This window comes from Cataglyphis hispanica, chromosome 19 (assembly GCF_021464435.1).
Source record: "Cataglyphis hispanica isolate Lineage 1 chromosome 19, ULB_Chis1_1.0, whole genome shotgun sequence".
Taxonomy (NCBI): domain Eukaryota; kingdom Metazoa; phylum Arthropoda; class Insecta; order Hymenoptera; family Formicidae; genus Cataglyphis; species Cataglyphis hispanica.
This window is the reverse complement of record NC_065972.1, coordinates 3,021,681-3,047,561: the sequence shown is the minus strand read 5'-3', so window position 1 is coordinate 3,047,561 and position 25,881 is coordinate 3,021,681. Positions and strand designations below refer to the sequence as shown.

Sequence of the window (25,881 nt, the reverse complement as noted above, 5' to 3'; positions counted from 1 at the left end):
CTGTTATTCTGTTGCAGTCCCACTAAAGAGAAGTCGTACCGCGTATTTATACGATATATGATGTATTCGTTTCAAGCTGATTCTTAAATAAGAAAGGCACAATATTGTAAATTAATTAAGAGTTGACAGTTTAATCGAAAACCGTAAAAATGTTTACACGAGCATCCGCGATCGCTTGTCGACGAGCAGTTTTAAAAACAAATATGATATCACAGGTAAAATATTTTGCAGCTTTTCGTTAACGTTCAGGTTAGAAATTATTTAAAATTTTAAAATATAAATTAAAAAGTCGATATCTAGGAAAATACGACGAGAAAACAATAACGTATTAATTGATATTTATTGACAATTATATATAATTGCCAATTATTTATAATTATATATTGACAATTATATATAATTGATATTTCATTGAACACGTTTTATCTCTATACTCTCGGAAAGATATATACTCCAATTTTGTGCAATAATAGTTTTGCAAAGTAATATGGCAAAGAAATATTCCTGAAAAAACTGTTTTGTTTTTTTATTTAGGAAGTAATTACTTATAGACATATTCATTTAGTCAGTCAAATAAAAAGAACTCCCAGAAGCAACTCCTTGTTCAATGTGCACAAAAACTGCAGAATTACAGGAATTTCTTTAGTTCGTTATGCTAGTAACAATGAAACATCATCCCAGAAAAGTCCATATGATGAAATACCAGGTATTTATAGAAAAATTGTACATTATTAATATTTCTTTGATTTTCTTAAAGATTTTGTTATAGTAAATGTTAAAAATGTACAATTATTATTTAATTATTTTAGCGTTAGCAATTGAGCTTAATATATGTATGAATAAAAAAGAGCTTTCTTTCATTCTTAATATAAAACTTCTCTCATGTAATATATATATATGAAAAGAAAGAAAATCAAAGAGTTATAAAAGTCATTTTATTTCTGATAATCTATAATTTATATATATATTTAGATCCACCATCACCATTAGAGGATATAGTAGAAAATATTGCGAAAGTGCATCCAAATGGAGAGGCAACTCTGGAGAGCATAGGACTAGGTGGTTACACTCCAGTCGGACTTATACAGAGATTTATGGAATATATGCATATTAGTTATGATGTTCCATGGTGGACAACAATTGTCATAGGTATCTTTTTTTATCTTTATCATAATAAGAAAATATAGATAAGATTTAATTATACATGTAATATAATTATATATACAATAAAATTGTAATACTATTACTAATACTGTTTTAATTGTTTTCAGGTACTCTTTGTGTAAGGATTTTAATATTCCCTTTGGTAATAAAGGCACAGAAAAATATGATCAAATTCAATAATCATATGCCAATGGTACAAGAACTGCAAGCAAAACTGACAGAGGCCAGGCAATGTGGCGATCATATTGAAAGTATGAGAAAGCATTAGAAAAATTTTGTAAAGAAATCTAATTTTGTTACCAAAAACTATAATTGTAAACTCATAGTAACTAATAGAAATTCTTTTTTTTTTTTGTGGACAGGTGCACGATATGCGACGGAATTGATGCAATATATGAAAAAGAACAACATCAGTGCATTAAAGAATTTCATAGTACCATTAGTCCAGGTACATGCAGTATTTCTATACATGTAATAAACATGCATAAAAAAAGATAAAGTAGAAAATCATTTGCTGATTGATGTAAATTTTTCAGGCACCAGTATTCCTTTCCTTCTTTTTAGCTTTGAGAGGAATGGCAAATGCACCTGTGGAAAGCATGAAACATGGTGGTTTTTTGTGGCTACAAAATCTTACTATACATGATCCTTATTATGTAATGCCGATAGTTTGTTCTATAACAATGTATATCACAATTGAATTAGGTGCAGATGGCACTAATCTCAAAACAATGGGTGTATTACGATATGTCCTGCGAGCTGTGCCTTTTGTTATATTGCCATTCATGATACATTTCCCTGGTGTAAGTATAATAATATCAATGTTATATTATATTATAGTTCATTTTAATAAAGATTAAAAAGCAGTTGTGCATCTTCGAATATTATTATAATATATATATTTATATAACTAATGAGAGCACACACACACACACACACACATATATATATATAAATTTTAAATCACATTCTTCAACACAAATATATCTTTTCATTATTTGCAGGCTATCCTAACATATTGGGTATCGACAAACTTTGTTTCTCTGGTGCAAACTAGTATGTTAAAGATCCCATATATAAGAAAAGCTCTCGACATGCCTAGTCCAATAAAACATGCTTCTTCAATGTCTGGTTCATTGAAGACCAAGAACTTCGCTGAAGAGTTTCGAGAAAGTAAGTATTACGTTATATTATATCACATGTTAGAATAAAACTAATAAATTAAGAATAATCAATATTCGTGAGTACATATGCAAATAATTCCAAATGAAGGAAATATTATGTATATCTAATAAATATTTTTATCATTTTAGCTTGGACAAACATGAAGATATCTAAGCAATTAGCTGATAGAGAAAGAGCGGATGCAGTACAGTTTAATGCCGCTGGTAAAGGTACTATAATAAAAACATTTAAATATGATCCAACAAAACAAAAAAAACAATCAACTGTCCTCACAAAAGGTAGATAATTACATTTATAATTAATGTATATTTGATTACAATATACAACATAATAAATCTATAATTATATAATTGTATCTCTAATAAAAAAAAAATCTTATTTAATATAGAAATATTATTTTTAATATTGTAATTGTTAGATATACAATTCACAATATTTCTTTGAGTAAATGAAAAAATATGTTTGTGTGTGTTACATAAAGTTGTAAAAATATAGAATACAAAGAAAAAAAAAAATTTGCAGCTAAGTAAGCTGCAAATCACCTCACATAAAAGAAAATACAGCAACATTTCGTTAGACTTAAGAAATAGAAAACATATAACAAAAACCTTGTTTCAATTTGCATAAAAATTTATTTTTTTTTTAAAAACTATTTGCTCTTATCTAGAAAATGTATTAATTATATAAGGAAGGATTTGGAAGTTCTATTTTCATATGTTTGTATTCTTATATATATATTTTCATTGAAACGAGTGCTCCTCTTCTGGACTGAGTGATCCTTCGACATTTTGTTGTGTTACGAAGACATTTTGCGTGTTTGCCGTTAGATTCGCTTGCTAAAAATATGAATATTTTTAGAATATTTATAATACATTAAAATTGAATTTTAATGTATTATATATTTATATATAATATCGCTTTAATATCAATTAATAGATCATACTTGTGTCACTGATGTATTAGTGTGACTACTGGCAGACATGCACACTACAACTACTTTCGTAGTGGAACTTTGTATATGTGCTTTTTGTTGGCCGACATTGGTCTGTGCCAATTTCACTTGTTGAGACGGTTGTTGTTGTTGTTGAAGTGGAGGAGGTTGTTGCTGTTGTGCTTGTGGCTGTTGCTGTTGAATCGTATTAGTATTTATATTGGAGGCGGTAGGTGTTTGTGAGCGCGATTGCAGGATAACGAATTTTTGTCCACTAGCAGCGGAAGTTCCGCTAGCATTTCTGCTTGTACCAAGCATAATTGTGCGACCGGTTTGCTGTCCAGGACTCGCACTAGTCACTACAATATAATATCATGATAATTATTCATAACACATATTACTGCTATCGAGGATAATTCGTTCACCTGTTTGCACAAGTGTTCTTCCCGTACAATTAGAACCCTGTTGTTGATTCGTTGTAAGTGCTGTAGTTGTAGTTGTGGTTGCTAAAGCAACAGGTTGCATGCGAGCTTTTGCAACTGCAGCACATAATGCAGGACCTATATATCCATAATCCTGTTTATAATCGTCCACGTAATCAGGTGGTGACCGTATTGTTTTCAAAACTGGAGCAACCGATTTCTAAAAAATATTTTTTTTTACTACACTTATATTTAATAAGTCCATATATATTTTCGCTTTATAATTCTTTTTCATTAATAAGTGATTGTAAAATATTAAATTTTAATGTATTCTATACATTTCCATAGAAAAAACAAATATTGAAATTTTACCACAAGCAGAGTTTTAATATGTCCTGCTCCATTTTTATCCACATTGGATATTCCTTGTCCTTCAATGTACGATTCAATGCGGTCGGAGATGGATTTAATTTTGGGGATAACCAAAGCTTTAATCACTTCTGGACCTAATTCACAGAGGCCTTCAATTGCTCCATAAAGAGACGCTAATGGTGTCTGCAAAAAAAAAAAAAAAATTCTTTAAATAAGCTGTCTCAGAATAAATAATTTTTTTTTTCCATATTAGGTTCTGCGACTGTTACCTGATTGTTCTTTGCCAATGCTTGACTAAACATACGGGTAACTCTAGTTTGTACATTATTTGTAGAGGTGTTAAAATTTTTACATATCTGTGCCATAAGCCGGGAAGCAAAGTCTCGTAACGCCCAGTGGTTGTCTTGATCTGGTCTCATACATAATTGTCGAGAAACTATACAGGTTGCAACTGATGGTATTAATTCATGAAGCTAAAAATTATAATACTATTTCAATATATAAAATAAAGTAATAAACCAATAAAAAATAGCTAAGTTTTTTACATATTTCTCCAGATAAAGACTTGGATTATCCAGTAGAGCTTTGACCATTCGCATGAGGTAGATGAGTAACGCGAGATGATTCTGCACCACGTTAACCCGCACACCCTCCGCGATAAAAGTGCACATACGCGCCAGCATTTCGTGCAGACCTGGATCTGCCGAGAGCGACTGAAGAGCCTCCGCTCTGCGGGCTTCGTCGGATCCAACACATGCTTCGGTTATTTCTTTATAGTACAATTGCTGCTCCACGCTAAGTTCATGCGTTGCGAGCTGTTTCACATGAATAGTTTCTACATTCCGTAGCTTCTGACTTTTGCCACCGCCGCCCGGTTTACCAATACCAATGTTTTGATTTTTGCTGGACAGCTTAGTTGTCGGATCAACACTTTCCAATTTCTGGACATCTATAACAATAACGTGATGATATAGTTGAAAATTTTGAATACTTGTAAATTGTGCTGATATTTTTTAAGATATTTCAAAGTTTATTTTGAAACTTTTTTTTTTTAATAATTTTAATATATATATATATAAATATATAAAGAAATAATTTTCTTTTTATAATCGAATTTTAAATAAAAAATTAAATGAAACCTTTTGATACTGGTGGTGGATTTTCAGGTATAGTAGGTTGTACTCCATCAATACATAGCCAATGAGCCCGCAATGTGATTTCTAAAGGTAGCTTAGGCCATGTTTGTCCACCAGCCATAGATACAACCTCGTTAAGATCAATCTCTTTTTCCTCTACAAAATGCAATTCCCTTCCACCACCTGATGCAAAGCGGAATGGTATGTGATCCTTAGAAAAAAATCCATATGTTGGCTCAATGTTTTTAATCTTCAATGCATGATCTATATCATGTGTAGTCATTCGTTGACGTTTCCCATGTCTCATAAATTTTGCAGCATCCTATAAGTCAAATTGTCAAAATTTATATTTTAATGATATATATTGTCAAATTTTATATTTTAATTATATGTATAAATATATATATATATATATATATATATATATATATATATATATTTTACATAAAATTTGTAACAAATAAGGATTGTGTATGGATAATATATTGAAAGTAAATAAAAAATGAAAAATAATTTTTCATAAATTTGAAATTAATTATTAATTATTGTTTTTTTTATCAGAGATTCAATCAGAATAAAATACACGCAATTATACAGAACAGAATATACACAATTGACCTGAATTATTTCTTTCAGCCTGTAGCTAACATCCTCTGCAAGATCTTTTGCAGCCTCATCTGGGAAATTGCCAACACCAATACTTTCAGCTATCACTTTGATAGATTCTTGAGACAAGGTTGTCCCATAAATGGATTCACTTTCACTCATTTTTGAAGTGATTTCAGGTTCATATTTCATATAAATATGAGTTTTATTTAATAACTGAATCCTTCTTATTTTTACAGCGTCCTATAAACAAACACAGCAACATTATTATACTAATATCACAATATTTGAAATTAAGAGAGAAACTCAATACAATAACATAAGCACAAATAATACACTTTTCCTTGCTTGCTTAATAAATAAGATATTCACTTTTTACACATTTGATAAATGAATGGTTAAACAATATATGTATCGATTTTGTGATATTATTTTAGAAGAATATGAAATATTTAAAAGATTAAATACCACAGATGTTTGGAAACAATAAAAAATATAAATGTAAAGATCACAAAGATAATCTTATATCATCTATACGCAGGAAATTATTGACAATTCTTGACAGTGAAATTATAAAAGCATTATTTTTACCTTGCTTCACTGGCATAATGATAACACTTCAAGATTATATTACGAGATTAAATAAAACTATATTATTTATGTTAGCTAAGCACAACAAAATACATACTGCAATCTGCAATACTGCTACGTTAACATGCCGATTGGTCGTTAAATAGAGAATTCCACCTATGGTTATGTAATGTTTAGTGCCAGATGCGTGCAAATATCTATTCGTCGACTAGGAACCAATCAGGATAAAAGGAGCAAAGATTTCTTCGTTCTGATTGGTCAATCAAATGCTACTTTATTTCGATATGGATTTTCGAATGTATACCAGAAAATATCTCTTGTATTTGAGTATAATAAGACATATTCGACCAACATTCGACGAGCTTCCGCATCGTATTGAATGGGATTGGTTTTCCAGGAATTTCTAAAAAACAAATTCTGCTATTGGGTAACGGATGCATTCCGATATTTTCAACATTTGAACGCCGATCGGATGTTGCAAAGAAAAAACGGTAAAAGAATTCGAATAAATATTTTATTGTATAATTACGTTAGATTAATTATTATCGTCCGGATAGAATTATATATCGTGTCATAATATGCAAACAGAGAAATCAAAAGTAAGATTTTTTCAAATCTTTTTACTGTTCGAAAGAGATAGGTCATGCTTCGTGTATAAAAAAGTTACATATCGATCTTTTATTGCGAAAATAAAATCTTGTATTGATATTTATGTAAGAATGATGAACAAGGTCAGAAGGAGGAAGATAAGAAAGAGAAATTGAAATATAGTCTATTTCGTTCACCTCTTTCCGAGGCAAAAGATGTAGAAGAAACAATATTGCTATTGCAATCTAAGGAAAAAACCACTCTATTGGCAGTTATAGAGGCTTTGTCAAAGTATGCTAGTAAATCGAAAGATAATGTAAAGATACTTTTCGATCTCGGCATCGTGAATAATATTCTTCCTATCCTTGAACACGAAGATTTATTTGTTCGAAGGTTTGTGCTACACACACACACACATATATATATATATATATATATATATATATATATATACATATATATTATACATATATATTATACACATATATATATTATGCTAAATATAGTGAAAAAATTATTTTCTATATATATATATATATATATATATATATATATATATATATATATATATAGAAAATAATTTTTTCACTATATTTAGCATAATTATATGTGTGTTCACTATATTTAGCATATGTGTGTTCACTATATTTAGCATAATTATATGTGTGTTGTAGATTTGCTGCAAAATTTCTGATAGAAATGATGACAGTGCCAGATATGACAACTTATTTCATTGAGTCTAATTATTTATTACATTTCGTGAACTTATTAACAAGTGAAGAAGATATCTTCATGCAAGAATATTTTTCTATGATACTAGCGAGATTGTGCAGAAATCCATATGATACTGCTCTTCTGGCAAACCTTTCTTTAAACATGAATTTTCTTTTTGATGGGATACAGTCATCAGATCCAGATGTGAAGAAGAATAATCTAGAGATTCTATATAATTTAATGCAAGATCCTGTAGCTGCACGTACAATTTTAAAAACTGAGGTTTGTTATAGTTACAATGGAGAGCTTGCGATTCATTCAGTTTATCATTTTCTATTTTTTATTGTTATTAGAAGTTTAATTTCCCTCTGTTGTATCAACAATTTGAATCATCGTATCCAGAGATTCAATGCCTTGCACTAAATGTAGTTCTTGGTATAATTGAGAGGAATAAAGATGAAGATATACAATCTTTATTCCATGAAACAAATGGAGTTGAAATATTATTAAATTTTCTGAAAGTAAGAGATTCTTGCTTTTATGAATAAATGTTGGTATTGCTACATTCTATGCCAATAAATTTTTTATTTTTAATTATATTAATGTTTATATTATATTATACAGAATGAGTGGGATAATTTACATATTAAAGCTCTAAGAATATTATGTTTTGCTGCTGAGAATCCAATTACTGTAGATAAATTTATTGAAATTAAAAGTATTCCACAAATATTAAATTATATAGAGCATGTAGCAACTCCAAAACTTTTTGTGGAAGCATTGAGAGTCATTGTACATATTGCAAACACTTCAAATGGAAGAAAAGTAATTTTATATAACATTTATATTTTAAGATATGTAAAAGAAGGACACTATTTAGTCTTTTCTTACATATGTGTGATTTATGTACATTTATATAACATTTATTTGATAGGTTTTATTTTCGTATGAGATTATTGAATATTTAATAGACGCATTACAACAATGGACGCAACCCGATATTGCTGAAATTGTTTGTTATGGGATTGGAAAAATGGCACTTTTTAATCTTGCTGCAAAGGAATTTGCAAGCAAAAAAATTGTTGAAATTATTTTAGGTTATTATAAATATCACAATTAAGGACTTTATATAATTACATAAAACAGAAGATTAGGAAAACAATGATATTGTTTTAGACCTATTGAAAAAAGAAGATCTGCAGTGGTCCATAAAACACGCTGCAGGTTTTGCACTCAAGCATTTATTAATGAATGATATTGAAAATTGCGAGATTTTCTTAGATGTTAATGGACAAGTAATTGTATCATAAATTTATGTTTCATATATTCTTATTTATACTCGCTAGAAAATAGATAAACTTCTCTGATTATGTAAATAATAGTAATTTTGGTTTTTCAAGGATTATCTATTGCAATTGATTAAACAATTTGTAGAACAAGTTCCTGTAGAAACTTGTATTATTTTTCTTGAAGTTTTGCTTGCCATAGCATGTTATCCAAAGTTTAGAGATATCTTGATTAATCTTGATATTTTTGACACAATTTTCTTACTTTTAGAGGTATATAAAATAACAAGCTGATTATATATATATATATATATATATATATATATATATATATATATATATCACATTCTAATCTCTGAAACTAGTATATTTGATAAAAAATATTTATCTTTTAGTCGGTTTATCCATTTCTTGATGAATTTAAAATCTCTTGTTGCAATCTACTTTCTGTGTTATGCTTAGAAAAGAATGGACGATATTATTTTATAAAAGCGAGTGGACCTCAAAGATTGTATTCTCTCATTACTGATACGCATTCTATCTCAGTAATAAATTCTGCGGTACAGCTTGTACAGACAATTTCCACAGATTTAATTGTAGCAAATGCATTTATAGAAAACAACTACCTTTCATAGTAAGTTTGACGTTTACTCTTGTAATTTTATGAAATTTGTAAAAAGAGAAAAGTCTTTGTTTTTAAAGAATGACATTGAACATTGAAACATATTTATTACAACTTCTATGAATCTGTCGAATTTTCGTCATAGTAATATATCATATAATCATTCTACAGCATGTTAAATAATCCTTTATCTTCGAGAGTGATACCTTCATGGGATACTTGTATAGAGACACTTTTTAAATCGAATTTACCAGTTAAATTTGCCATTACGGGACGTCTCTCTCTACAAGATGTTACTGAGGATGGATTTTATATTTTACGAAGGAATATATGTCCGTATGTAAATTTCTACTATTGCAGTAAAAACTATTGTATAGTTTGTCAAATTGTGTTATTGCGACAATTTTATAACTATTCATATTGTTACACTATTTTTTCCAGATTTCCAGTATTGCATGATATGTTTCGATTTAAATATTGTCCATTGGAGCCTATTTATGTAGTAAATGGTGTAAAATCAGCGGTTTTATCGAGTACTTTACAAATAGCTCATAAAGGTAATAAAATGTTACATAATGCAGAATTAAATCATGATTTTAACAGCAATGGAACATATTTTATTAATGTGGCATAGAAATTCGATATTTTAAAAAGAGATTTGTTTTAAAAGGATTTTTATTTGTAGAAAGTACAAATGTATTGCTTGAATCAAAATTTGAGCAATTACAATACGATCCATATTTTACTGAATATGTGGAACTCTTTAAATGTATGATTTTAGCAACGGAATCAAAAAGAGATGTGTTAGTAGGATTTTTAAAATGATTTGGCATTATATGTATATATATATATATATATACTAATTACACAATTACACTTATATATGATACAGAAATATGTCAGATACAGATAAGTTGACGAATATCCAATACGTTCCTTTGCGTGCAAAAATGTTAGCTCAGTTTGTGGCGCGTCAAATGTCCGGTTTCGATTCGACAAATAAGTGCATCGATCATCAGCTTGAAATTCACTTGAGGAAAATCAAAGAATGTTTAGAAGTGAACATAATTCCAATCGGGCAACTCCGCGTAGGTTCTTATCTCGAACGAGCTTTGCTCTTCAAGGCGATAGCTGATAGAATATGCCTTCCAGCAGCTCTTGTACGCGGGGAATACGGTATATCGTGGGTCGAAATAGCAGTACCTCAAGTAATATTATCATTTGTACTATAGATACATTTTTTATTAAATTGCTTAGAATTTATTGAATGTCTTCTATAGATAGAAGATTCGAATGAAGAAAAATTATTTAACACTTATTTAGATGAAAACAATGCATATCATGAAGAAATAGTTACATCTGCTTCTCCCAGATTATTAGATAAATCAAATGTCTTCACACATAACGAACATAAGATTGAAAAAATATCTTCAAAAAATTATCGATCAATAGTTTATCCAACTAAACTTATAAAACCGAATTTTATTGTTGATTTGATGGATATACCGGGAGACTTGATACCGGTCGGGAGTCTTCGCTCAAAATTATATTGCAGAAAAAGGATGACCTACAATAAAATATGTTGCCATTGAAGATTGAGTTGCATTATTATAAGAAAAATGTCTTGTACAAATAGTTTTACTATTTTAATAATACATTTTTCTCTTTGTTCTTAAATATATATGTATATATTATTTCCTTTACAAATATATCTGTGTATGTGTGAACATACATATTCTATATAACATTTTATAAACGAATTAAAATATTTGGAGATTCTCTTTATGTAAACGAAAATAACGTGCAGCGCGTACTAATCAATTTTTATAAAATTTATAAAAAATTCTATAGCAAAGAAATAATGTAATTTCTTTACAAAATGAAATTATTAATAATATTGCTCACGCAAGAGTAGAAAGATTGTTATAATACATTAGATACAAATCTCTCGCCAACTTGAAGCTCCCTTTTAAGGGTAAGAAATCGATGACTACAAATCGCTTATCATTTTCTTAATGTTGCCGATAATTTTAAAGCGTTTTAAATTAATGATGTGTCAATTGTTGTGTTTGATGTTTCTGCTGCTGTCTGAGTTCTCCGAGTTTCACCAAACCGAAGAAACTTTTATCGCGTTGAAAGAGAGTATATCTTGCTGAACCAATATCTTTCAGGACTAGGTGATCACCTGCCTGCAGAACAGTCACTTGGGCTGAAAAACATGAACGGCTCTTGTGTCCTTTGCCTGGGCTATACACCTGAAAATTATATTCATTATTTTATACTATATATATTGCATTGTGTTATATATCTTTATTTTTTGATTAAATTTTTCGATATAATTTTATATAACTTTTTATATTTAAGCTGATCGTACTGGATTTCATCATTTTAAAAATAGTATCTCGTTAGATGTACATCTATTTTTTATCGTACTAATATTTCTTTTTTTAGAAATATAATTGTTTATTTCTTCAATTTTTACCATGCATTGTAAAATAGATTGGTTGTTGACTAGGAGGCGGAAACCGTTCTCATCGTGCACGTCCACATAGTGAATCTGCGCGTATGCCAGATATAATCCTGGTTCATGCACAGTGAGAGTACCGCTAGTAGCAAGTGTAAAGTGCCTGTTCATATCGAGATCGGCCACCCAACCGCTTGGTCGCCATGCCTTGAAGATGTCGTGGTTGTGTCGCGCTCTCCCGTTGCCGGTGTGCTCATCCTCCGCGGTGAAGAGCGCGCTATCCGCACCGTAATGAATAGCGTAAACCTGCCGTGGTGCATGTAAATGCCTTCGTGTCAACCGTCGCCGTAATTCCTTTTTGGCCGCTTTGAAATTCTAATACAATCACAACGGCTTCATGCGTTATCACTCGACTAGAATTTTATAATACTCGAATCTTAACAATTTTGCAACAACCTTGGCATCGATAATTAGTATACCCACCTGAACAGATTTGTGAATTTCGATTTCTTTGATATCGCGATTCCGCCAATTAACTCCATCGCCACTCACACTTTCTAAGTTGTCGCTCATACGGCTGTTAGGCTGAATAATTGCTTCGCTTAATTGGTCATCGTGCATTGAAGGAAATGTCTCCAGACGCGCGTGGGTGTGATACTTCTTCGGAGAATGTCTATTTCAGAAGATAATTGATTTAACTTGTGTTATTTAATGTAATTCTAACAATTATCATTATTATTTATTACGATATTTAGCTTTTAACATCAGAGCGAAAGGATAATTTCTTTAGATTCTATTTCTGTGTAATAACTCTATTAAAGTTTTCTCAACCGATTATTTATTAAAGATGCTCGCAAACTTACGGTGTTGAATTTGTGTGTTCCAGAAGTGCGATTTCAGTATTATTTGTGTGGCTTTTGTTGTTTGTATAAGGATGCGTTTTGGACATGTTTCGGAGAGTCTTCTTAGTAGGATATCGTCCGGCATGATGATAATTCGACGTATTCATCAAAGAGTCATCGGTCACTGTATGATCGCTTACAGATCGTTTTAATTTGATACTTTCTTTAATATATCCTGTATTAGCAGACGTATTTCTCGTGGTGATATCGTGTTGATGTTCTGTACTATTTGCATCGCCAATCTTCTCGCGATTTAATGATGTGCGTTTCTCCTCAAGACGTTCTTCGATATTCCTACATATAATAAATACAATTTAATTGATAATTCGCTGGAATCCTCTATAAATGTACGAATCTATACATTTTTAGAAACACTACAAATCCGTTTATTCTTTTAACTAGTTTTATTATAAAAAAATATAACATCTTACTTGTAATTTTCTTGTTTGTTTTTAACAATAGCCTTATGAGGATCCATGGATGTAGGTACCGATGTAGTTTTCAGAAAGTCCACTGACCTAGAGCCATAAGTCAAAAGAGTACGGGGATTATCGGTATAGTCATGCGATGTAGAATCGTCGTAATTAGAGTCATAATCGGCGTTATCAATGTCCGCCTCGCCTGGATCATTATCTTCGCTGGACTCTGCGTACAACTGCAATATTCATTTCATAAATAAAGTTATGTGCTTCTTACAGAATTATGCGGATAATTGAGATTTTTATATGAATCATTCTGCATGTAACAGAATTTTTTTCGTTTAGCAATATAATTATAGGATTTGTAATAGGCAATTGTGGTATGATTTCCTTTTGAACAACAATTAAAATAATTGCTGCATCTAAAAGCAGCACGAACTATATTCTCAGTAACAAGAAATTCTAGTAAAATAAAAGTTTTGCTATTGACTAAAATTGCTTCAATCGCGCGAATTTTCCTTTTATTTTAACAGTCCAATCACGTACTTATATATGGTCGAATTTTTATCAATAGCGTGATAAATTGAATTGAACATTAAAGTTATTAAATCTATATAATCTATCTAATTGATAAAAAATTGATTTTAAAATTTAGACACTTATTTTTACATTTCAATTAACTTGTTTGTAATTTCAGTTCGCAACAGAAGTGTTTCTCCAAAAACATATAGCAAACAGTTCTTTCTCATGTGAACAAATTGTTTTGCAAGAAGAAGAAAATGTGCTCCAGGGAAAGAAAAAAAAAAAAAAAACTAATTTTGATTGACAGATAAGACCTAATGAGAATCTTTACAAATTCAGATAGTTCTATCCGATTGAAATGACCACAGATGAGAATGGTAATGAAACTGATAGCACACTAGATGTGCAATACATTCCTTACTTCTTCATGAACATATTTCCAACAGAAAAATTACTCATTAGCTATAAGTTTCTTTTCTGCTTAAGTAAAATATGCATAATCTCCCCCCTTTTCTGATAGATTACAGAAAATTGAAAAGAAAGTGATTATTAAATTAAGATTGACAATTTTCAGACATTTTACATTTTAAATATGAAATATCCAATATATTGAAGCTGTGGAAAATTGCAAATCTCTAGCATTTTCGTTTACTTTAGTTTGATTTTAAACACAAGGTTATCGCAGCAGAAACGAATCGCACTAAAGGTCAAAGATAAACCATGCATATATTATACAAAAATTTATATGAACTTCAATGGTCTGTACGTAATGGCTTGAATTTCATTAAGTATCTTATACACGATATATACGGCAGTAAAGTTCGAATTATAAGCAGGAAAAAAATATTATATAATTTGCTTTTTTACATTCGGTGAAAAAATCAAGGATTCGAAGACGCGCTTAATGTCAACTTATCATAATTGTTACAGATATACTTACTTCTTTGAGAGTTTTTATTTCATTAATGAGATCTAATTCCAGAAATCGTTTCAAGTTGTTGACATTCCTCTTCAGCTGCTCAATTTCGCGCGCGTTCGAATTCAGCTTCCAGCTTACAAGACCGAGGCAAAGAATGGAGATTATGAGAGCGGATACATTCAAAATCATGTTTCTGCTCGGTCTTTGTCGCGATCTGTTGAATCCTTGCTCAAGATCGGAATGTGAGACGCTCAAGTTTTCTCGCGAGAAATTTAAGAAGGAACGCTTTTCTTCCTTTATGTGGCCGTTACTCATCAACCTCTGCTTTATTTTTGCCGTTTTACTATCTTCTTCTGGTAACGTCGATGTCATCGCGGAAGTCGGCTTATTCGGCAAGATTATCGCTTCGTCTAACTTTGTAAATTCGACGCGAGGATTTACATATTCGTATGCGTCTTTGTAATTTGATAGAACGATCGAGCGTCGAGACTGTTCACTCTGCATCGATTTTATAACACGTCAGGAAATCATTTCCACGTAGAAACTATATGCGTTGTCGTATCGTGACGTATCGCGAATCTTTTGCTTTCCAAGCGGAGTAATTCATCGACAATACTAAACATTTCATACATTTAATATAATATATTGAATAATAATCCTTGTTGTCTGTATTTGGCCGAAGTTTATGTACTTTGAGGCCCCAGAAAAGATTTCTGCAGCCTTGGTTCGACTAAATAATAATCAAATTTCTATTACAGAATTGGATGAAATTTACAAGAAGATCTATTCTGGTTATTGATACATCACGGACAAACACTTTAATCATCTTTAATAGAGTACTAAATCAATTCAATGTTATCTCGACGCGTTGTACTTATGTTGAGGTATGTCTTTTTTTCTTTTACTTTTATTCGATATAACTATACTTTTTCGTGCATTATAGTGCGAACATAATCGAGGAAAATACTCATTTTTATCAAGAGAAAAATTGACATTTCTGTAAAAACACTTTATAAGTAAAATATCGGAAAAGATATCTTTTTTTCTCTATGAAAAACTTTTCGCACGCGCGTGGAACAGTCGCGATCCACCTGATTGTACATTTTCGAAGATTTACGTTGTACGGAGACGTTAAATATCCCGCACCGGTCCTGTCCCGCTTTAAAACCTGTCCGGCAAGTTTTTTTTTTCCCTCTTAAAGGTAGAGAACTACAAGAGGACCTCCTCTATCCTCTCCTTCTTTTATATCAGCCCCGTCATTTTTCCGCACTCTTCTCATTCTGCGGCAGGAGCGGAAGGAGAGAATAGACTATTTTATATCGAAATAAAAATTAAGAATTGAAGAAATATTCCAATTTATAAAAGAAAATTTTTTAGATATATGAAACTATCTTATAAAAATGCAAAAAATTAATGACATTTATCAATAGAAAATGCACATTTTTAAACGAAATTTTCATATTATGATAAAGTTTATTTAATGTGATCTTTATCTTTTTCTGACCTAATTCAATGTTTCTTAAATTAGTTCGATGTTTTAGATTCTAGAGAGAACTTGTCAAAAAGTAAAATCTTTCAACTTTGAAAGAGACAAACTTTACCTCGATTATTTAATTCTTGCTTTATAATTCAGAACACAGTTTTTATATTATCATGGATATTTTATTAATTTAAATTAATCTTTAATCTATTTCAACATTTACTCTTAGCGATTCAGCACTTTTCAATGAACATATTCTCTATCTCTAAAATTTACCTTTTTAAATAAATTTGGATTATTATATTGCCCCCATTATGTTGCAAAAATCACGTAAATTGTTAGTAAAATTAATCTAATTCATGGAACAGATATATGTTTATAATATTCTGATTTTTATCACTGATTATTAACTGGAGCATCCACATAGGACTTAGAAACGCGTGCAGTTGACAATGCGCATCCGTCGCCTACGATGGGCACAAGTATACTGGAGAACAGTATGAAGCACGTCCGCGTTTATCATTGAGGCGCCTTCGGCTTTTTCTTGTCAAATGATACGATGTTATATTGTACTATCGCGCTGTTAAATTTTAATTTGAATTAAAATCAATTTTTTTTTATATAATAATTGTATAACAGTACTTAAAGAATTTTAATCGTAATTTAAAGATCATTCTTTTTTCTAAAAAGATGGAAAAAAAATATAAGCTATTGCCAGATTGCAAATGTCATAATATGAATATATGAAACGATATTTAAAGAGATTAATAAAAAATAAAATTTAAGGAAGGAAGAGCGTAAGTAAATACGCATAAAGAATGAGTACACAAGATGAAGAAGAGAATCGCAATGAGACGATCGTAATTCAGAACTTTGTACTGATCACGTTTGCAAGCTTCTAATTACGTTTATTCTGCTTTTCGAGTTGATAATGAAGAAAATATGCATAACTGTGTGAATATATATATATAATCCTATGATCGGTTCCGCAATATATTTGTTCAGATATCTGATATAGCGATGTTACATATGATTTCAATTACATATGAATTATTTGTTGACTTCTCCGATTATAAATCTATTTATTTTCAATAATTTTATATTAAATGTCTTAATAAAATTAGATCTTAAAGTCTAGAATTTTACAATTTATATATTAGAAATTAGAACATAACATTCTAGATCTCAAAAGTAAAACTTAAGGTAATGATAATTTGAAAGAATCTAGAGGAATAGAAGATGAAGATAATAGAAAAATAAGAATGATAAATACATTAATATTAATTTTTTTACGCTCTAAATTTATCTTTCGAAAAAGCCATCTTAAATTTTTCGATTTTGAAGATATATTTCGCTAAATATTGAGCTAATTTGTTGACAATAGATATTCGTTATCTACAATTTCTTGATCATTAACGGATCATATCGTACATAAAGAGAAGTCATCGATTACAAAACTCTTTTTTCTCTTTCAACTGTTGTGACATCATAGTAATCAATGATAAAATTCCATGAAGAAGGATCCTTTAATAGAATTTTATATATATATATATATATATATATATATATATATATATATATAATTCTATGAAAAATATATATATATATATATATATATATATATATATATATATACTGTTTATCTTGCATGAAGTGTGTATTGTAGTGAGAAATTAAATAATTTAATCATGAGATCACACACACATACACAATCGTGCGTGTCTACGTTTAAAACATAGTCGCGGTTTACCGAGATAAAGTGAAGTGTAAAAGTTCCCCGAAATAATTATAATTAATCTCGAAATGTATGATTTTCTTTTTTTTATTATCATTAATTTTACTACAGCTATTTTTGTTATTATCGTCTTTATATATTTGCGAATATTATATGCTAGAGTTGGTAAAATGAATATTTCTAATAATGATGTTAATAATATTTGCAGATGTGTAACATTTGGTTAAATAATATTTATATAATTCGACATTTTTAGTTAAAGAATATTTCGGTGCAAAGATGGTAATTGAATGCATCGCGATCACGAAAAATATTTGAGTGATATCAAGTTGGAAATCCCATGACTAACAATCTGACAGACATCTACAGTAGTAACGAAGATAATTACATCTAATTGTTATCATCCATGTTTTTTCCAGGTATGTCTCTGGAAATACCGAACAGTGAATTCTTTTTTTTTTTTGCTTGTAAAACACACACACACACGTATATATATATATATATATATATATATATATATATGTATGTGTGTGTGTGTTGATGTATGTGTGTGTGTGTGTGTGTGTGTGTGTGTGTGTGTGTGTGTGTGTGTGTGTGTGTGTGTGTGTGTGTTTAATATATTATTATGCGATAATGTAATTTAAAAAATTATCGAGAATTCTCTTGTTTTCTAAGCCCTATCTCTCATTTTAAACGCTCGATGACGCATGTGATATCCGATCACCCAATTTAATACGGGTTTAGGGCATCGTATGATGACTAATTAATATCTTTATTACAGAATTTTTCCCAACATAGCATTAATAACAAGACTTACGTGAGCGCTCCGGACCTTAAGTACAAGAACGTGATAAAATGTCTCTTTGCAGAAGCTATGATGAATCTTACCGCGCTAGCAATGAGTAATAAAGATCTTAATATAAAGTGCACCTTTATCGGGGATCATCATGTTTTCCGGGTATCCATTACTATTTGTAGTTTATGTTCATATTTTATGTTTATATATACTTCCTGTTTCTATTATTTTTAGATTCTCATATATATATGTATATTCTCATATATTCTCATATATATATGTATATATATTCTAATTCTGATTTTAATTCTAATAATTTTATTCCACAGTTATGTATTAGTAATGCATCTTTGCGAGCAGGATGCTTGCAATCCCGTGTTTTTCTCTGCGACAAGTAGAACTGCGAAATGCAGAAGAATCGTGCAGATTTTTGCGTGTCTTCGTTTCTAAAACACGTCGAACGAAGCTTTCGACATGGTCGTAGAAATATCTCGTCAAGTTAGCGGGCATCGGTAACCGAAGCGCGAAAAGATTCGTCACCGATAAAATACAAGCGTGGCGTTGCCGTCGCCATCGCCGTCGCTGTGGACCCACTATGGACCAGAACGGAGAAGTAAACAAAAGATCTGATGCGCGCGTTTCACTCGGGCGGGTCTTGTTGGGTCTGCTCCGAGTGAATTACTTCGATCGATAATCTATATCATTCATCCGTTCGAGGAAAGGCGGGAACATATTCAGAGGTAAGTGTACGCGCCTCTTGCATTTGCTTCAATTGTTCTTTCAAATGTGCAAATGTTTGAACAGTATTGAATTTTGCACCGAGTTGTTTGCTTTTTCTAACCCTTAAAATTCACATGAAGATATTTTCTTTGAAAGTATTGAATCGTGAATTATTCTTTTTTTTTCTTTTTTTTTCAAGAAAAAATTTTGCCACTAAAATAATTATCTTCAAAGCATCCTTAATTTTAAAATTTAAAAATGTCTCTGATGTGTAATTTACGAGAATATTAATTATAGAATATATTAATAATTATTTGTTATAATAAGAGAAATTGAAAAGTAATAAAAATACTATAGAAATTATACTACTTAGTTTATATTGATGAAGTTTAATAATATTAAAGTGTGATATTAAAAAACAAGCTAAGAATACTTCAGAGAATTTATTGGAAAAAAATAAAATTATTTTAATATGTACAAATTTAATTGCTGATATAAAGTGAGCACATATACACATAAGAGATATGTGTAACTATTTTTAATTCTTTACTTATAAAGGAATATGCTCGTACATGGCAAAAATGTGCTAAATGCGTCACTGCACGTGAACAATGCAATATTTTGAACAATGCCACGAGCTCTAAGGGGGGTATAGATTCTAAGTAATTCTTGCCTAAGAAAAATTCTTTGTATCCATTCGGACTACCTGTTTGAAGCTGAGCTGTAGCTGTGCTTGTGAGTAGTACAAGCGTATCTTTACGCCGCTTATCAATTCACATCATAGACTCTAACAGTTTCGTATAACGAAAAGATAATCTGCGATAACGTTTTGTAAGAAACTTACACAGATATTTCGTATTAAAAGATTGAAGTCTATTATACAGTAATTTATTTAAGTGCAAAAAGAGAACGACTTGATAAATGACATGCTACATCTCTCTGAATATAACTCTCTGAACGTCAAGGTTGCGCGCAATCATGGATAAAGTGTTGAAGTTTCGGTCTTCGATTTTTTTTTTTTTTTTTGAAATACAATAAAAAATTGAAAATGGTACAATGTATAGTTCATATAAAAACAGATTTTTAGAAGAAAAATATACCTGGGAATACCTGGGAATAATTCTTAGAAAGAAACTTTTGTTTGTTCTGTTTTAGACTCAAAATTTCTTCAGGTATTTTCTTTTTTAAGCAAAGCATTTTTTATTTGGCGTTATAGAAAACATAATTTTATATGATACATAATTTTTTTAGTGCAAAGAAGTAAAAAAATAATACATATATTTCTAAATAACTTAAAATATAATTTATAATAAAATACTACACATACAATTATATTAAGTAATATAACAATATTTAAATATTATATACAAACATATCTATATATGTATTGTATGTATACAATATTCAACATTTTTTATTATATATTACTAATTACATTTTCAGATTAGAAATATTTTATATAAAAAAAAAATGTGGTTATAGCTGTGCAAAACGCAATTTTTTATTGTTTGCATTATATTTATTATTATATTTATGTCACTTTCAAGAAGAATGGTTGTTTTTACATTGTATATAAATTATTGTAAATTTATTGTAAATTAATTGCCCATATTGATGACTGATAATTGTCCATACATACCATATTTCAGGCACGTCACGGTCTATCGCTAAGAGCAATTGATAACGAAATTTCTCCTAATGATTAGAAGAAATTAGATTAAAAGATGGTGGAGATTAAAATATCTTCGTCAAAAGATGATGATATATTAACGCAGGACGATGCAATTAATCTCGCAAATTTGAAATTGTATACGAACGTTAATGTGAAGAATTTAAAGACCAACAGAAAAAATGTTTTATTTATTATTTGCAATGTATTGATATTTCTCATTCTTATAATCTGCTTCATGATATCCAGAATAATTTTGATTACGGCACAAAATGAAGAAAACACAATACGAATTTATCGAACATCGGAAGAAGTACATCGAAAAATAAAAGACTTAGAAGTACGGGTAAGATGAATTGATTTCAATACAGATATATAAGATTAATTTTTAAACGTTTTTAATATTAAAAGTTGTTGTTAAAGTTATTAATATCTGATATATATATATATATATATATATATATATATATATATACATACAGCGTATGTAATAATAATCGCTCCATCCGTAATATGCAGATAGAGTGGATTAATATTATATAATTATATAATTATATTTTATAATAATATTATATATAATTATATATATATATATACATATATATATATATATATATATATATATATATATATATATATGTATGTATGTATGTATGTATGTATGTATGTATGTATGTATGTATGTATAATGTTAATAATGTGTATATGCATATACATATATATCTTTGTATGCTCTATCTATGTACGACTATGAATAAGCATAAATAATATAATTGTAACATGATTCGAATTTCGAGAATTAATCATTCACTTTTTTATCAGACGGAATGTGCATCATCTGATGTAGCATGAACATCACATGCATGATTTTCCTATAGCTTGTTTTATGGACTATCACTTAATAAATCATAATAAATAAAAGAATCTAATATTATCTTTAGATCTTAAATTTTTATTATCTACTTGCTTTTATTATTTCGAAATTATAAGAACTTCCAATATTTTAGCATAATATTTTTATTTGTTCTCATATTTCAGATAAATAATATTATGTCGAGGCTCAAATACAATAATCAAAATATAATTAGCACTTATCCGTGGCGTATCCGATCAATAGATTATTCAAAGTCTTTCATTCGCGAGCCCGCTAATCTATCGAAAATAAAAAATGATCGCGATTCCAACACTGCCTTGGTGATTTTTGATGTGAATAATTCGACGGTTCCATCTGCTTTCGTTCAATCACTGACCACAATGGATCGTCAAAATCATGTAATTGAAAAAAATAGTAGTATTTTCGATATAATTAATCCGTCGATAAGATCGGAAAACAATTTGATCACCGAGCCTAAGATGAAAGACTTGTTACGTGAAAAGAGAGCTATATTGAAGATTGAAGCACAAAATCATACGATGACGAAAGATGTGCAAAGCGGAAATGATACAATGGATACATCAAGGGAATCACGAGCGAGAAAATTACAGAGAGACGAAGGAAGAGGTAAAAAACGGCGACTAAACAGAAGGAGGCCCAAACGCAGTCGCAGGCGATTGGGTATATCTAGCTTTTTTCTTTTTAATCAACATGTTATTTTTAAACTACTTGCTTGATTTATACAAATATATTAACTTACGAATTATAATTATATTGGCTAATAAAAATTTCACTTAATTGATTAATATTCGGTTAACTTAATACTTGAAGGAAGATTTCTAAACTCGAAAAATAATTTTAATTTGTCTTATAGATCCGGCAGTGGTTACGTTTGTTGGTGCAATACCGGAACAAGAGTTTAAAAACACAGGTATTTAATAGTGAAAATAATATAATCATATTTTAGAGCTTTTCAAACTTATTAAATCAACTAGACTACAGCTAAACTTATTTATTTAATATAAATTCATATAATATATTTTCAATTATTTTTAATTTTATTAAGTAAATATAACATTATATAACGAGAATAAAAAATAATTTTTAGTTTATATAGGTCCATGGATCAAAAGTAGCAGGAGCAATGGTGCATACGATTTCACCAAGTTCTACTTGGCAGAGGAAAATTATTCAATTGAAGTTACCATAAGTGGTTTATATATGATCTCTGTACAGGTAGAAATTCAAACAATAATATTCAAATTAATGTTTAGACATTTCTCTGCTTTCATTTATGCATAAAAAGATATCACATTTATAGATTTTTTATTTTGGAAAACCGATAAATCATTCTTATTGGGTGTTGTTAAATTCTGAGGGTTCATCAATGAAACAAAAACTTATTACATGTGCCATCGCTTCTGTTAGTACAGAAGGAGGATCATGTTATACGAGTATTACTACATATCTACAGAAAGGTGACAGATTATCTATACAACAACAAGAGAGAAATAGGTAAATACAAATCTACAAACAAAATATGTAAATTTTGAAAAATTTAGGATATTTCAAAAAAAATTTTTATGACATTTACATTTTTATATTGACGTGTTTGCATTTGCTATTACTTATGAGAAAAATTTTTATCTTTCACTATTTCTTCATGCCTGCATACTTTCAGACAGTTGGATTATTTTTGTTTTACTAATTCTGAGATATATATTATCATTGATTCTGTGTTATAAAATATGTGATGCCTTCAAATTACTAAAACAAAAGTAAATTTCAAATAAATATTTGTATTTTTAGATTGGTTAAACTGAGAGAAGGATATAGTCAAGTCCAACTTGTGCTACTTGCCAATGATAAACATAGAAGAGGGCCAAGAGCTAACGTAAATAAAGATTTATGAGTTTTAAAATAAATATAAATATTAAGTTGACACATCAATATTATGCAACAATTGATCCGATTATAATATTGCATTTATAACATTGCAACTGTGATATTGTAACTTGTAATATCATGGTCATATTATTGATTATAAATGAAAGGTTGTGACTAAAATTAAAGAACTTAAATTTACAAGGGATAATGCGTGCATAGCAACTTAAATTTTATGATTTTTAAGATAACATATGATATCATGTTGCTATTATAATCATATTCCAAAATTTAGTACTGGAAATCTATTATTATATTACATGAATTATAGATTTTCAGTACTGGCAATGAATTTTTGAAACACAGCCTATATTTAACAAAGTATATAACCTAGTAATGAAAGTTACATAATAATGTAACTATTATCTCTTTATATAATATGCGAAACCATAGACTTAAGAGTATAATAAAGACCAACAAGATATGTATGTACCTCTTTAAAAGAGTATGAATTGCAAGATTTGAGTCAATCATACTGACAACCAATTATAATTAATTAATTTCTCAGGTTTTATTTCATAGATATTTTCTTTTTAACATTTGTTTACAATTATTTTAAATGATTGTTTGTTACTTAGTTACCAAAATGTAAAAAATGCCATCAATACTTGTAATCTAATGACATTTTATTATTTTTTATAGATTTTCTATAATGAACATTTATGTTCGACGCGTATACATATCTTTATCTAAGGAAGGTTCTCTTATGCAAAAAGAATAATATGCAGTTTTTATTTCCGAGGAATCAAATCGATTTTAGATGTGATGTTAGTATTATGGATAATTAGTAGAGAATTAGTTATAGACTCGCAAATTGCTCAGTTTGAAGGTAAATATTAATTGATTTTTATATACACTTTTGTAAATGCTAGTGGGTAAGAAAAGTTTTATTACTTTTTTGTACTATAGTTAGCTATTAGAAATTTGACATTGTGCCAATGTAATATAAATAAGTAAAAAAGTATAAAAAATTATAAAAATAATTTTAATAAAATATGAAGAAGATTTTAATGTTGACGTCATATATATTGTTAGTTATAATAATCTATTGCATTCTAGAAACTTTATAAATTTATCAACTTTACTTTGATTTTATTGAAAGACTGTGAGATAATGTGGATTTTCACTACAGTTTATATTCTGACATTGTGTAACAATATGCATTTATGAAACTGATAAATTAATAGAGACACTTAATGTGTATTTGATAGAGTAAATATTTGTAATTTAGAATTTATTTATTATTTATATTCATTATGCTTACATGCAGTAAAAAGTATATACAAAGGTATATTTACAATGATGATATACAGAATTTACAATCTAACATGAACATGTAATAACTGTCTGGTTTTATACATGCTTGTACAACTAATATACGTGCTAACAAGTTTCATTAGTAATAATTTATGTCATTTTTAAATATATATCTACGCGGCTACACTATAAATACAAAAACTATTTGGTAATCATGGATTCATTTATAATACGCGATCGAGAAAATGTGATTCTTCATGAATTAAGTCGATTTGCCAGACAACTCTTTCTTTTACCCAAATGTTTTATCTATGAATACGTTCTTTTTTTGTAACGAATTACAAGGAAACGACGTCGTTATTGGTACGATATATCGCGCAAAATATTTTATTATTCAGTTAATTATGTTTTATTTTGTTGACTTATCCGACTGATATCAATCTACACATTAATCCTTAAATGAATAATCTCTTTTATATTACCGAAATACAATATATATAAAATGATTGAACAGCATAATAAACTAGGATGGATTTATAGACAGAAATAATTTGTGTCTTGTC

General features: G+C 29.2%; 5 protein-coding genes across 12 annotated transcripts; 3 read left to right on the top strand and 2 right to left on the bottom strand.

Annotated features, from left to right (window-relative positions):
* Positions 1-16: 16 nt before the first annotated feature.
* Positions 17-5,962, top strand: LOC126856543 (mitochondrial inner membrane protein OXA1L). The gene is made up of 9 exons (XM_050605129.1): positions 17-215; positions 535-706; positions 973-1,149; positions 1,272-1,415; positions 1,527-1,612; positions 1,701-1,967; positions 2,169-2,337; positions 2,478-2,627; positions 5,847-5,962. The coding sequence occupies exons 1-9, from the start codon at positions 150-152 to the stop codon at positions 5,855-5,857; spliced, it is 1,242 nt and encodes a 413-aa protein (XP_050461086.1). The 5' UTR covers positions 17-149; the 3' UTR covers positions 5,858-5,962.
* On the bottom strand, positions 2,968-6,549 carry LOC126856538 (transcription initiation factor TFIID subunit 6-like). 2 transcript variants are annotated; one of them, XM_050605123.1, is made up of 9 exons: positions 6,505-6,549; positions 5,829-6,059; positions 5,214-5,532; positions 4,620-5,023; positions 4,344-4,547; positions 4,075-4,257; positions 3,706-3,922; positions 3,293-3,639; positions 2,968-3,185 (listed from the first exon to the last, which is right to left on the bottom strand). In XM_050605123.1, the coding sequence occupies exons 2-9, from the start codon at positions 6,006-6,008 to the stop codon at positions 3,090-3,092; spliced, it is 1,950 nt and encodes a 649-aa protein (XP_050461080.1). In that variant the 5' UTR covers positions 6,009-6,059; positions 6,505-6,549; the 3' UTR covers positions 2,968-3,089. The 2 variants fall into 2 exon arrangements, with proteins under 2 accessions (XP_050461080.1, XP_050461078.1); XM_050605121.1 differs by having other exon boundaries at positions 6,408-6,542.
* Positions 6,550-6,748: 199 nt separating this feature from the next.
* On the top strand, positions 6,749-16,151 carry LOC126856730 (armadillo repeat-containing protein 3). 3 transcript variants are annotated; one of them, XR_007688398.1, is made up of 10 exons: positions 6,749-6,898; positions 7,139-7,388; positions 7,670-7,991; positions 8,063-8,230; positions 8,334-8,534; positions 8,644-8,806; positions 9,458-9,629; positions 9,789-9,953; positions 10,059-10,420; positions 10,510-11,294. XR_007688398.1 is itself a non-coding variant. In XM_050605524.1 (10 exons), exons 1-10 carry the CDS (start codon positions 6,787-6,789, stop codon positions 15,640-15,642), a joined length of 1,710 nt encoding a protein of 569 aa, XP_050461481.1. In that variant the 5' UTR covers positions 6,749-6,786; the 3' UTR covers positions 15,643-16,151. The 3 variants fall into 3 exon arrangements, 2 of the variants coding, with proteins under 2 accessions (XP_050461481.1, XP_050461480.1); XM_050605524.1 differs by lacking the exon at positions 10,510-11,294 and adding an exon at positions 15,602-16,151 and having other exon boundaries at positions 10,059-10,174; XM_050605523.1 differs by having other exon boundaries at positions 10,059-11,294.
* LOC126856729 (protein eiger) lies at positions 11,251-15,541 on the bottom strand. Of its 2 annotated transcripts, none has more exons than XM_050605522.1 (6): positions 14,865-15,541; positions 13,415-13,638; positions 12,945-13,277; positions 12,565-12,754; positions 12,100-12,387; positions 11,251-11,872 (listed from the first exon to the last, which is right to left on the bottom strand). In XM_050605522.1, exons 1-6 carry the CDS (start codon positions 15,345-15,347, stop codon positions 11,663-11,665), a joined length of 1,728 nt encoding a protein of 575 aa, XP_050461479.1. In that variant the 5' UTR covers positions 15,348-15,541; the 3' UTR covers positions 11,251-11,662. The 2 variants fall into 2 exon arrangements, with proteins under 2 accessions (XP_050461479.1, XP_050461478.1); XM_050605521.1 differs by having other exon boundaries at positions 12,100-12,456; positions 14,865-15,436.
* A 2,170-nt stretch (positions 16,152-18,321) lies between the features above and the next one.
* LOC126856731 (uncharacterized) lies at positions 18,322-25,868 on the top strand. Of its 4 annotated transcripts, none has more exons than XM_050605528.1 (10): positions 18,322-18,477; positions 18,840-19,016; positions 19,184-19,594; positions 21,224-21,589; positions 22,282-22,744; positions 22,992-23,048; positions 23,235-23,353; positions 23,439-23,632; positions 23,927-24,011; positions 24,704-25,868. In XM_050605528.1, exons 4-10 carry the CDS (start codon positions 21,299-21,301, stop codon positions 24,752-24,754), a joined length of 1,260 nt encoding a protein of 419 aa, XP_050461485.1. In that variant the 5' UTR covers positions 18,322-18,477; positions 18,840-19,016; positions 19,184-19,594; positions 21,224-21,298; the 3' UTR covers positions 24,755-25,868. The 4 variants fall into 4 exon arrangements, with proteins under 4 accessions (XP_050461485.1, XP_050461484.1, XP_050461483.1 ...); XM_050605527.1 differs by having other exon boundaries at positions 23,226-23,353; XM_050605526.1 differs by having other exon boundaries at positions 22,282-22,798.
* Positions 25,869-25,881: the final 13 nt, after the last annotated feature.